Raw genomic sequence first — 12,507 nt, forward strand, 5'->3', positions numbered from 1 at the left:
TTCGGCTTCAAAATTACCTAAGTGAATTCTAACCTAGAATGTCAGACTCCTCTCACTTTCCATTCAACTCACTCACCAAGATATTGAATAACGTTTATAACATACGTGTTTTACAGTATTAATACAAAAAAATCCAACTATATTGCCCTAACAATGGCATAACAAAGTAACATCACACAAAAATAAAGTATTTTGGCTGACCGGGCTTGTTAATGAGCCTGAACCGGCTCTTTTGACATTACGTAACCCACACTATGCTAAAAGTTAATTAGAAAATAACGATAAAATGCGTAATAATTTTAAAAATTTTTTTTATTGCAACTACTAGTCATTCCATTAGCTCATTTGAAGATTTTAGTTGAAATTTTATTTTATTCAAAAAAATAATCTATTAGATTTGCAGAAATTAATTAATTAAATAATAAATTTAATTTATTTTTTAAATTAATTAATTTATTGCGGGCTTAGTAAGTTTTTTTTTAAATAAAATAAAAATTGAGCTATTTTTATAATGATGATGATGATCTATTGGGCTAATTACCCATGGTTTAAAATTAGATTATCAAATAAGTACGTTAATTCAAATCCAACCGGAAGTTCGAATTCGACTAGGAAATCAAATCACTAGGTGTGCCATCCGATTCTTATATATATACACCCCCAGACACACACACACACACACACACAAACCCATTGGGTTGATATTATACCTACATAGTACTAGTCTTTCCACTACATTTATTAATTAAACTCGACGATAAATAATTAATAATCCTAGTTGTAAAAAAGATCGAATCAACTTAGTCGCCGAAGCCTGATATGATGTCGACGACGACTTTGGAAGATCTGAGAGAGTTGTGCGAGAGGGGAGACGTGAGGGAGATTTTCCGGCCGGAGAGTCGAGTGCATTCGCGGCTGATGGGAGCTCTAAAAATGGATTCGGACACGGCCGCGGAGGTTGTGGCTTTCTGGAGCTGGCTCGAGTGGGGCGGTTCGGCCGACGCCATGACTCGAGCCATGTCGGTCTCGGCCTCGGTCTTGGAACGGCTCGCTGACGAGGCAGTGACGTACGTCTACTCTCTCCGCACCGGCGAACCCGACCCTTATCTGATCCACTTCGACACCGCCACTCAAAGCAACCTCGGATGGAGCGCCTTCCTCGACACAACCACCGCAGCCGACAGCGTCCGATTCTTTCTCGACAAAGTTGCCCCAAAGCTCTTCGCTCCTCACCCTTCTTCTAGCTGATCGATACTTTCTTGGTTCTTGTTTTTTTTTTGGATTTTGTACTTTCTCGGTTGGGGAATTGAACAGTATATATTATTGTACTGCTCTTCGTAATCGTTAATAAAATTTATTTATTACATAATTTGTTCAATTTTTTTTTAAAATTTATATTTAAATAAAGTACAAGAATGTGACTCGATCGGTAAGACCATCGGCGACCTAGGTCGGACTTTTTCTAAACTTTTTGTTTCTTCTCATTCATCTAAAATATATTGTGATGATATATATTTGGCAAGTGTTTGTAAGCATTATGAATTGTGCTTCTCCTGTACTTAATATAATTTTAACTTCTGGACAATACACTCAAATATCCAACAATCCAAAATCGACTAATTGCATATATACATAAATAAAAAAATAAAATTTTCACGAGAGAAATTGCGATTCGGTTATCACGAAGGTTGGCCCAGGAAATCAGATGCATTTCTTTCACAACAAACATCGTGGAATTGCGAGAATTGGAAAATAAAAATTAAAAACCGGTAGTCCAAAAACAATACGAGGGGAAATCCAAATCAATTGGTTAAACATGAAAACCAAAAGAAGAAATAAAGTAGATAAAAAATAAAACTCCAAACTGGCTCCTAATAATATAATCCGAATTCTGAACACTTAGAACCACGCTTAGAACTCATTCATATCTAATTCTACTGTCACTACGTTGATACAGAATGAGCGTGGAACACAAATATTAGAGTATTCGAATTCCATATTACGAGCACTTAAATTATTGTGAATGAAATAACTATTTCAGAAAAGAAAAGAAAAAAAAAACCCTAATCAGAAAATAGTCTCCTGAGTCTACTCTTCCTCCGGATTCAGATCAACGTTTTCGTCGTGAAGCTCTATCGGGCTCTGTGCTCTGACGAGTTTGCGGACGAGATATACAAGCGAACGTGGTTATACATCTGAGCTCTGCGGTCGCGGACGAGATCGAGCGACACATCGAGCTGGCATCGCCCCATAAACACCGCCGTGAACTCGAAGCACTCGTCTTTCAGGAGTTTGGTCGGCATTCGAACGCAGTAGAGAGCCTCGTCGGCGAGCTCTTTCAAGACCGTCACGTGGACCGAGAGAGCCACGTCGACGGCTCTTCCGCTTCCATTGTCAAGCCAGTCCCAGAAGCCCAGAGCCATTATCGCCGCCTCTCTGGTGTACTCTAGGGTTTCCACGAGCAAGCGATAAAGCTCCCTCAGATCTTCCATGGCCGTCGTCGTCATGTACGTATTAGGGCAAGAGATAATCTGTTGTTGTTGGGTTTGGGACCAGAGGTTGTGATTGTGGATCGCCTCTTCCATTGTCACGAATCTTCTCGCCAGACTAAACTTCCCATTGATGCACAGATCTACAACTCTCTTTCCTCCGAATATCTTCGTCATAGTTTCTTTATTTCCCATAAAAACGCGTGTGAAACACTTGCGATGTTCCATCTGAATGAGCTCCGCTTTAATCCCATACCCATATCTCCTGCAAATTCACATGACATAATCAAATTAACTACGTACTAATGAAATTACGAAAATCTATGACGAGAAATTAACTCTTGAGTCATAAAACGTCAAAAGATAAAAAAAAAAAAAAAAAAAAAAAAAGTGATCACGGGATTTCAATTATGGCCCGGACAAAAAGAAAAGAAGATAATTAAAAAAGGTGAGACAGTACATACCCAATTAAGAAATCGCAAAGCTCGACCTTGGAAATGGGTAGTCTTGAATCAAAGAATTGCAGGTACATAGTTCTCTCTTTGATTTCGGGATGACAGCGAAACTCGAAGGAATCATGATCTGAAGGGTTGTTGGGCCAAAGAACCTGAGCCTCGCGACTCGCCCAAATCTCGAGCACCGGAATCTTGACGTTGAAAGCAGGGACACACACTTTATCGACGAAGTCGCGGATCTCAAACATAGCGATCTCTCTGTTGCCGAGCAAGAACCAGTGAGAGAACTCTCCGACGAGGAGATATGGGATGAGTTTGGTCTGTTGTTCGATGGAGACGGAAGGGTCTAGCTGGGTTCGGGCGACGAGGAAGTAGAGGCAGTGAATGGTCTCTTCCGTAAATGATTTGAGAGTCCACGGGGATCGTTGGAGCAATCTGTACACGACCTTCTTGTAGCCGCAAGATTCGAGCCAGTTCCATAACGCGACGATCCTCATCGACAATTGGATGCCGAAACCCAGATCGCCCAGCCTCGCCATTAATTGCAGGTCCGTGCTGTGAAACGCCACGAGTTCTTTCATTTGGATTTCCATGTTCTTCCACTCGCTACTCAGTACTATCGTTTCTGTTTGTTTTATGAGTAAATAAGGTTGGAGAGGAATTGAATTCGACTGAAGAGAGAGTGTTGATGTTGTGGTTCGTAAAGAAGAAGAAGAAGAAGATAAACAAGAAAGTCTAAATGTTGATGATATGGGATAAAGGAATGATTATACTGGAGAGCTACGTAATATGGCTTGGACCTTTATATTAAATATCTAGCTTCATTAATCATTCTTTTAAAAAAAATAACAAAACTAAGAAACAGCCCATTTTTAAGGACTCACCGTACACACCCATTAACAAAATGTCAATCTATGTAAATTAAATGAACAAAATAGTGGATTAATATTAATCAACGTTAATAAAACTTAATATCTTGATTTTACTTTTCTACATAGTCTGTTGACTTTGTAACAATTAGATTTTGACTAACTTTGGTTAATTTAATAATTTTGTATGATGGTAAAATATAAAGATTGACTATTTGACACAAATATTGGCTGTTTATTTAAAGAGAAATTACCTAATTTGCCATCAATTTCATAACATTTTCCTACTTTCCACCAAAATGCTAATTTTTCCTAAAATGTCACCATCTATGTCAACAATGTTGACATCTATGTTTGCTCTTCACTATTAGATGTCAACAATATTGACATAGATGCAGGCCCGGCCCACCTGCAAGGGAAGTAAAGCACATGCTTTAGGCCCCCTTTTCTCAAAAGGCCCACAAAAAAATTATATATATATATATATATATATATATATATATATATAAATAAATAAAGAGAATAGAAGTACAGACATGAACGTTCTCTACGTGAACGGAAGCAAACAGGAAGCTAATTAAAGACAGCCAAGCCCATTTGTCAAAGCCCATATACAATATATTTTTTAAACAACCCATATGCCATATGCGACAGTTAATCTTCCTAAACCATTTTTTTTTTAAATATTGAAGTTTGGGAATGGTGCAGTTAAAGCATGAATAGGATCCGCACTTGCGTTAATATATTCGTTGGGTTTTTAGGCATCTAATGGAAAGTGTCTCCTCAAATACTGTACTCATAGGTAATTATTTTTACTATTTCACGAATCTATTAATTTTGATTGACTATTTAACTAGAACACCTTATATATTATATTTTATTTATAGTTCGCTCAAGGCTAATATATTATATATACAAACCGATTCCATGGGTTAGTCTCTTCTGTTTGATGCTTGTAGCAAAAGTTTCCGTAGCATAGCATATGGTATAGGGAATACAACATAATATATTTGAATACATAATACATATTAGTATTAGGGTGTTGGTCCACCAAGCGAGACTGCTAATAGCATTTATTAGAGCATTTCCAATTCCCTTGATGTTGCAAACTCTTGTGTTAAAGCCATATTAGTGTGGGATTACGAAAAAAATAAATAATAGAAGTGCGAGATTTTTTTATTTTCATAAAAATCATCAGTCAATACAAATATGATTAAGATTAAAAAAAACATAGAAAAATAGAAATAGAAACTCATTCAAAAATATTGACATGGACTTCAAGCTTTAAAAACTTCAAAAACTCACCCTCTTGTGTTTATTTCTATATTTAAATTAGCTTTGTGTGCGTGTGAGTTTTTTTATTTATTATTATTATTATTATTATTATGTCAATAGCGTTAATTCGGTAATATGAAATAGTTATTTAGTCCAATAAGTAATTATTGTTCAATGTTATTCTCGTTAAATTATAATTATTGATATTGATTTTTTTTTTAAATAAAGGCCAATTATTCAAAGTTTCGCTTTAGGCCTCAAAATGCCTTAAGCCGGCCCTGCATAGATGTCAACATTGTTGACACAGAGGTGGTATTTTGGGAAAAATTAGCGTTTTGGTGGAAAGTGGGAAAATGTTATGAAATTGGTGACAAATTAGACAATTTCTCTTATGAAATTACGAAACATAATTTTTTATATTATTAAATTCATATAGCTGGAGGAAACATTTTTTATATGAGAAATTTTATTTTATAAACTTAATACCCCTCCAAAAATAATTTTCACTTGATTCTTACTCTTTTGACAATTTTCGATCATTTTTTATGATCTTCGATAAGCATGCGTGAAACTAATTTTTTAAAAATCAATTTTTTTTTTTCATTTTTTACTCGATCTATCATTGAAGAAATATTAAGTTTTATTGCAAATGATCCCAAACCATCTTCTTATTGATGTATGTGTATGACTTTTTGGTCACATGCAACAGTCTATAGCTCATTCCCAAGGCTATATCAGACTTTGACAAAGTTGAATCATTTAGGGTTAGTTAGCTTCTTCCTCGGTTTTGAAGCATATAGAGATGAGCTTAGCCTCAACCTCACTAAGAAGAAGTAGTGCATGACCTCTGGTAGAAGACAAACATGGCTTACTCAATACCCACTCTTACATCCATGGGCACAATTGACTCGTTACAAAACCTCACAATGACCCGGCCTAACATAGTTCGCATCATCAATAAGCTCAACCAATACCTACGAGCACCCATATTAATGAAGCACTGGATGGACTGTAAAAGACTTATTCACTACTTGGCTGGTACTTAGTATCTAGGCATCATATTCGGTGGCTCTTGCATACGAATGTCCTTTTTATCTTTGAGAAATTTAAGACTATTTATTATCAAAATAGCCAAAATCTTAAAATTTTAGCAAAGTATTAGAAACTACGTATTAAAATTGATCTAAGCATTTTTAGAATGGTTCAAAAACTTTAGGACAAGTTTGAGCAAAACAAGAAACTTAGCGCTTTCATTTGCACAAATTAGAGATCTATAATTGCCAGTTTTGGATGATTTATTTCCAGAATTGAATAGATCTTTCTCTTAACTTTTCAACGCATGTTCGTTTGCCAAAATCAGGGTGAGAAAACCGGTGCACAAGTTCTCTCCGACTCTCAACTACATCCTCCTGACCGACATGAGAGCCGGAATGCTACGAAGAGGCGATACAGGTCGATGTCTTGAGATTATCTATTATGATGGTCCAGAATTCCACTTCATTGGTGCGTGGAACATTCGGTTCGATCCGAACATGATTCTTAATCTGAAGCTTGAATGTGGATAATAGATCTAAATAATATTATTTTTCTTAGAATTGTACCATACCATTATTAGAATATTTTCTGGAAAACAAATAAATTACCTTTTATGTATTTCTCAGAATCTTTCAAGACTACATATTACATGAGTTTCCGATTCTATTGTTTTTAACTTTCGGTATAGATAGTTACGTGTTTAGACAAATAGCCAATAGCCAATTAAATTAATAAATTTGTAAAATAACCAAAATTTATCTAAAACTAGCAAAACAACCAAAATTTAAAGTCCCAAAGTACGAGGCGTCAGTAATATTTTTAACCTAGAGCCAAAAAAAAAAAATTAATTAACCCCGTCTAATAATGTTTTGGATAATATTATAAAAACCCATCACTATTTTAATTGATATTTGTTTAGAATGTGCCTACCTGTTTATAAGTGTATAGTATGTTTAGTTTTTTTTTATAATTTACTATTAGAAAGGAAATCAACTGAGATTATCAAAACATAAAATATGCTATAGTAGAATAAGGTGAAAGAAGGAAAGAAAAAAAAATTACCGAAAGAGTGTTGGTACATCAAAAAAAAATTACAGATTTTGCTTGTCCCATTGAAGTCTATAAACAAGGGGGTAGAAAAAAAATAGAAAAAACAACGTTAGGCTGAATGAGAAAATGGTCAGGTGTAAGTTGAGTTGAAGAATCAATGATTCGTATGTTTAGTGCAATCAAACGGCCCTAATGCCTGATGGTACTTCCGTTTTACCTGCCGACCAAAAAAAATAAAAAAATTGACACCAATTAGTTTTGATCATTTGATTGGCATTAAGATAACACATCGACGACACGGAGTGAATAGCTATCATCACTAGTCAAATGTAAAATACAAAAATATATATCATCTTGCAAAACCTAAAGCCTGCTCAAGTTGAATTCTAATATCCAAAGGCATGATAACATATAATAAAGTAGTCAATAAATCACTACTGCTCAATAATCACTGATGTATAATTAAGAGTTTATCAATATAAGCACAAAGTACAGAGCAAAGATCAAACGAATATTAAAGTTTTTATACTTGCAGAGTAAAGGCCACATACCGGAGACCATGGACCGGGTTTTTGCTCAGACCTCTCTTCAGGTGAATTTTGCACAGCACCGCTCTTCATGGTTAAAATTTCCTGCAGAAAAAATACAACTTTTAATGAGCTTACAACTATTGAAATCTTAGTCCTTAGGAATTAATGACTAGTTAGTCTTACCTCTCCAGCAGTTTCTAATGCCATTAGCCATTCATCGGAGAATGGTACAAGATTCGCTGGAGGCTTTATTACAAGACCCTCGTGCCGTTTCTTTGAGTCAATTTTTTTCCTGTGACAATAACAGTTTCCTTTTAGCCTCTCTGTTATCACTTAATAGTTACACATGAAGCAAAGAGATATACGCACTGTTCTCCTTTAGGATGCTCGTCTTCCGTGTCAAGTGTGGACTCGAAAGAATCAGCTTTGGTGACATTGCTCCCTCTGTCTTGTTTCAGAGAAAACTGCAAATTTTTAACAGATTGCTGTATTTCCGGGGTCGGGGAATCTTCAGCTTTTGAGATCTCGGCTTCCTTATTCTGGCCAGCATCGTCATAATGAAATGTCGGTGGACTGGAAATCTTCAACTCTATTTCATTATGATCACCTTGGTCGAGAAGACTTTCGAAATCGTTTACCTCGGAAGCATTGTTCTCCTCGTTGCCTTGAGAGATGAGACCCACATCAGCTCCAAGAACGCTCACAGTTAAATCTTCTTCAGCTTTATTACCCGAATGCTGAAACTCGCAGCTTTCCTCTTGTTTCTTAATCACACAGTTGCTTTCTTCCAATCCTCGAACCACACAATCCATTTTCTCACGCAGCAATGAACCAGGATTTTCAAATCCACTTCCATGGCTGCTGACTTCTGGATACACATCTGCAGTGTTCCCATTTTCGAACTTCTGAGACTCTTCAAGAAAAAAGGTATCTTCTTCAAACATCAATCGGTCTATCTCTGGACATTCATTCTTGTCGCAAGCTATTCTCTCACTTTCACAGCTGCTATTTTTCATCTGCTGATCTTGGTCTTCCTGGTTCTTGACGGCATTCTCTTCATCTCTCAAAACACAAGTCTGCTTGATTGAAGAATTCTCATGTTCAGGACAAGATTTATCTTGGGGCTGTGAATCGTAGTTACAGCTAGGGACTTCACAATATGGATCGAGCTCTTTATCTTCATAATTAGCATGATTAGCATGTTCTGTTGAACAATCATTCTCAAAAAGAACCTCTAGTTCACTTTTCTGACTCACTGCAGTAACATCTTCAGCACTGTGCACATCTTCCAGGTGATCTTTATCTTCATTATTAGTATGATCAGCTTGTTCAGTTGAAGCATCGTTCTCAGAAAGAACTTCTTGTTCACTTTTCTGACCCACTGCAAAAACATCTTCAGCACTGTGCACGTCTTCCAGGAGATGTTCTTCCATTTTTCCCAATTCCATCAGAGTAGTTCCATCATGGATTCCGTCTTTCTCAGATACTGGCTTGCTGTCTATAGAAACCAACGTACAATCATTCAGGTTTTGACACTCAACCAGTTTGGCCACATCAGCTCCGCAATCTAGCAGTATACCTGGTAACAGACAAGGTTCACTAATCCTATTCGGTTCACTTTCATGGCTATCTTTACTTTCTGGATCACTTTCACTCGTTTTGGTACCTTTCAGACTACCACAAACAACTTTACTGTCCGAGTTATTCTTAGCCAACTTCTCAAAGGGTTTCTGTAAAACACTGTTGTCATTCGTGTTGAGTGTCATATCCTCTCCACCGCATATACCCTGCAGCTTGATTTGATCTTTCAAGGCTTTATAACCATTTTCACCACTTTTCAGTTTCTCTTCCACCAACCGAACACTATAGACTTGTGGCTTTGACTCCATTATTTCAGATAAACCCGAGTTGTAATTGGTAAAACTTGAGGTTCCGGAACACAAGTTTGAGGCTTTAACACTTTCCGTTTCTGTGCCATCAATTTTCAGTTTAGGTAGCCTTCTAGGAGGAAGTGGGGGCTTTTGTGTAGAAACCGGAGTTTGAATGCCAAATTTTCTCTGGTTCGAGATGTTAGATTCAGGGTCTTTGCAAGGTTGGGAGATCATTTTTACTGGACTTTGTGCAACTGCCGTAGCCTGCATTTTATAAGAGGAGAAGAAAAAAGACATGAACCTGTTCAGGATTCAGAATGTAAAAGAAAAAGTATTACTTCGGAAAAGTGAAAACTAGGAGCTCGTATTTATTTTCATTGAGCATTACCTGTGCAAAGAACCCCAGAGATGGGGATGGCATCCGTAGACCTGTTGGTTTTGCTGTTTGGATTTCAGTATGTTGTGAGGGAGGCATTGCAGTTTTTGCAGATCCACTATCATTAAGGGTTGATCTTGATCCATAACCAGAAGAGGAACAGGATGGATTGGTTGCTTCAGTCCTCGACGGTATCTTCATATTGGCAGAGGAACCCTTGACTGAGCTCACCTGGACATAGACAGAAAGTGGCAACAGAAGATCGATTTTTCTTCATCAAGAATTGACCCCAAACGCAGCCTCAGAAGAAAACTATAAAGGCAAAATAAAGGAAGGTAAGGCAGTTCTTACTACACTTCTTTTTGCTTGTCCAAGAGACGTCTTAGTAGGTAATGATTTCCCTGCAGGACCAGCCTTTGGATTGTTTTGTACACCCTTGGTGCTGCTTGATGGTTCTTTTAAACCAAAACATTTCCGAGTATTCACAACTGTTTTCATAAATTAACAGGATAAAACAAAAGGAAATAAACACATTAGACGAGAAGTTTGAATAGACTGAAATTGAAGATGTCACTTTAAATAGTTAAGAGGCACAAGTTTAACAAATATTAGTCACAAAAACTTGGAACTCTACAGTCCATATTTTATTGTGAAAATTTTAAGTACCTGTATTACTACCAGGCCGAGTTGTCTGACTCCGCTTTGGATCCATCGGACTTGGTATAGCACTCTTGCCAATCCTAGAAGGTCCAGCAGGATGTGGCTTTTGAACTGGCTTAGAAATCTTTGAATCTTTTTCTGATGGTTTTGCGGTGATGGAACTTGCAGGCCTTTTCAGAGTTCTGAATAGTCAAGGTCAACTCTTCTATAATGATGTGAACGACAACAAAATACGGTAAACCAATAATACTAAGATGTCAACAAAAACGAATCTAAATTTGCAGAGCTAAAGATAAAGGATATGAAGACGAGGCAGTGGGTCGTGGACAAGCACTTCTCTGCAAACCACTTCTATTAACATTGTGGGTTGAAAGTACCTTGCGATTGGCCTAAGAATCATGGAAAGCAAGTCAAACTCACCGACCTTTTTCCAGTGAAGATTCTACTAACGCGATAACATAATTTTTAGAACTTTAATGAATAAGAAACTAACCACCGAAGTAGAAGCCTCTTTGTTTCTTTCTTTCTGCAAAAAGCTAGCTCCAACTTTTTTGGTTGCTGGCGATTTTTTAATCAAATTTTCTTTACATGTCTTCACACCAGATGAGTTGCATCCAACTTCTTCCTGAATAGCTGACAGAGTATTCCCATTGGACCTGCTGAAATTCCCACTGATCATAGACAATTCAGAAGCATCAAGGACACCTGGGAAAGAACATAACACATTGTTAAAGAAACAAACCAGATTAGTGGCAAAGGGAATCGTAACCTTCTCCGAAAAATTAGATTTCAAAGGAAATACCTTCTTCAGTAAAGAAAGCACGGTCCCATGCTAAGCTCTTCCGCAGATTGTATCCACCACCTTTTTTCTTTCTCTTCATTTGCTGTGGCTCTAGACTAAGTTTCAATGCTTCTGGTTTTTCCATGTTAAAGTTCTCTTTATTTGCGTTTTCCACACTAAAATTCTCTTTGATTGCAGCCATAGCTTCTGTAACACCAAATTTTCTATAAGACACATAAGCGTGTGCAACAATATTCAAATAGCGTAAACAAATAAATAGAAATCGATTAAAATTCAAATAACACCATTCCAAGCCCTAGTTGACACGAAAACACAAGACTGAGAACAATGTAGGTATAACAAAGGAACGTAATTTCAAAAGCGAAATGCGAAAGAAACCTAACCGATTGGCTTAGGCTTGGACCGAGGAACGTGGAGAGGAGAGCATAAGAAATAATCGGTAGCGTTGCTGATGCGACCTCCATTCGCAGAGTTTAAAACGGCGGCGCCGCCGGGAATCGGCTGCAGAAGCGAGTCGTCCTCGCCGGCGATTTCGATCAGCGAGAGATCGGTATCCATTTCCGCATCCACCGAAGCTTCTCAAAAGAGAAATTGAAGGTCTCTACAGGATTTTTCTGTTTGTTTTGAGAGGAATTTGGTTTCGTAATTGGTATCTCTTTGTTTGGGTGAGAGGGTTTGTTTGTCTCCGAGTGGAGTGTTTTTGAAACGGCTCGCGAGCGGGATCAGATCAGATCAGAAACAAACGGATTTTACTTAAAACTAAGGCACGTGCTTGGGGGTCCTGTTCAAATTACAATAATAACCCCTTTATATCGCATCAAATTCGGTTTTAAACTTTCTTGCGACCCAATGCGGCTATTTATCGAATAAAAAATATATATATATTTTTTATATTTTAACAGAATAATTTGAAACATATAATATTAAGTATGAACCTAACAAAAAAAAAAAAAAAAAGGCTGATCCCACAAGACAAAACTTGACTAAATATCCAAAAGAATCTGAACTTAAAGAGTCAACTGTTAGTCATAAATTTGTTTTATATGTTTAAATGCTATTTTGGTCAATATACACATACAAACCAAATATACAATG

General features: G+C 37.0%; 1 protein-coding gene across 2 annotated transcripts; it reads right to left on the bottom strand.

Annotated features, from left to right (window-relative positions):
- Positions 1-7,106: 7,106 nt before the first annotated feature.
- Positions 7,107-12,130, bottom strand: LOC149382019 (uncharacterized). Of its 2 annotated transcripts, XM_089601866.1 has the most exons (12): positions 11,796-12,130; positions 11,413-11,598; positions 11,104-11,315; positions 10,914-10,999; positions 10,617-10,789; positions 10,302-10,438; positions 9,963-10,181; positions 8,342-9,838; positions 8,073-8,242; positions 7,887-7,995; positions 7,725-7,805; positions 7,107-7,390 (listed from the first exon to the last, which is right to left on the bottom strand). In XM_089601866.1, exons 1-12 carry the CDS (start codon positions 11,968-11,970, stop codon positions 7,328-7,330), a joined length of 3,108 nt encoding a protein of 1,035 aa, XP_089457992.1. In that variant the 5' UTR covers positions 11,971-12,130; the 3' UTR covers positions 7,107-7,327. The 2 variants fall into 2 exon arrangements, with proteins under 2 accessions (XP_089457992.1, XP_089457991.1); XM_089601865.1 differs by having other exon boundaries at positions 8,073-9,838.
- Between the last annotated feature and the right edge of the window lie 377 nt (positions 12,131-12,507).

The sequence above is a fragment of the Urtica dioica genome, chromosome 11 (genome assembly GCF_054948205.1).
Source record: "Urtica dioica subsp. dioica isolate 48M chromosome 11, U.dioica_male_clone48M_v1_H2, whole genome shotgun sequence".
NCBI classification, from domain to species: Eukaryota; Viridiplantae; Streptophyta; class Magnoliopsida; order Rosales; family Urticaceae; genus Urtica; species Urtica dioica.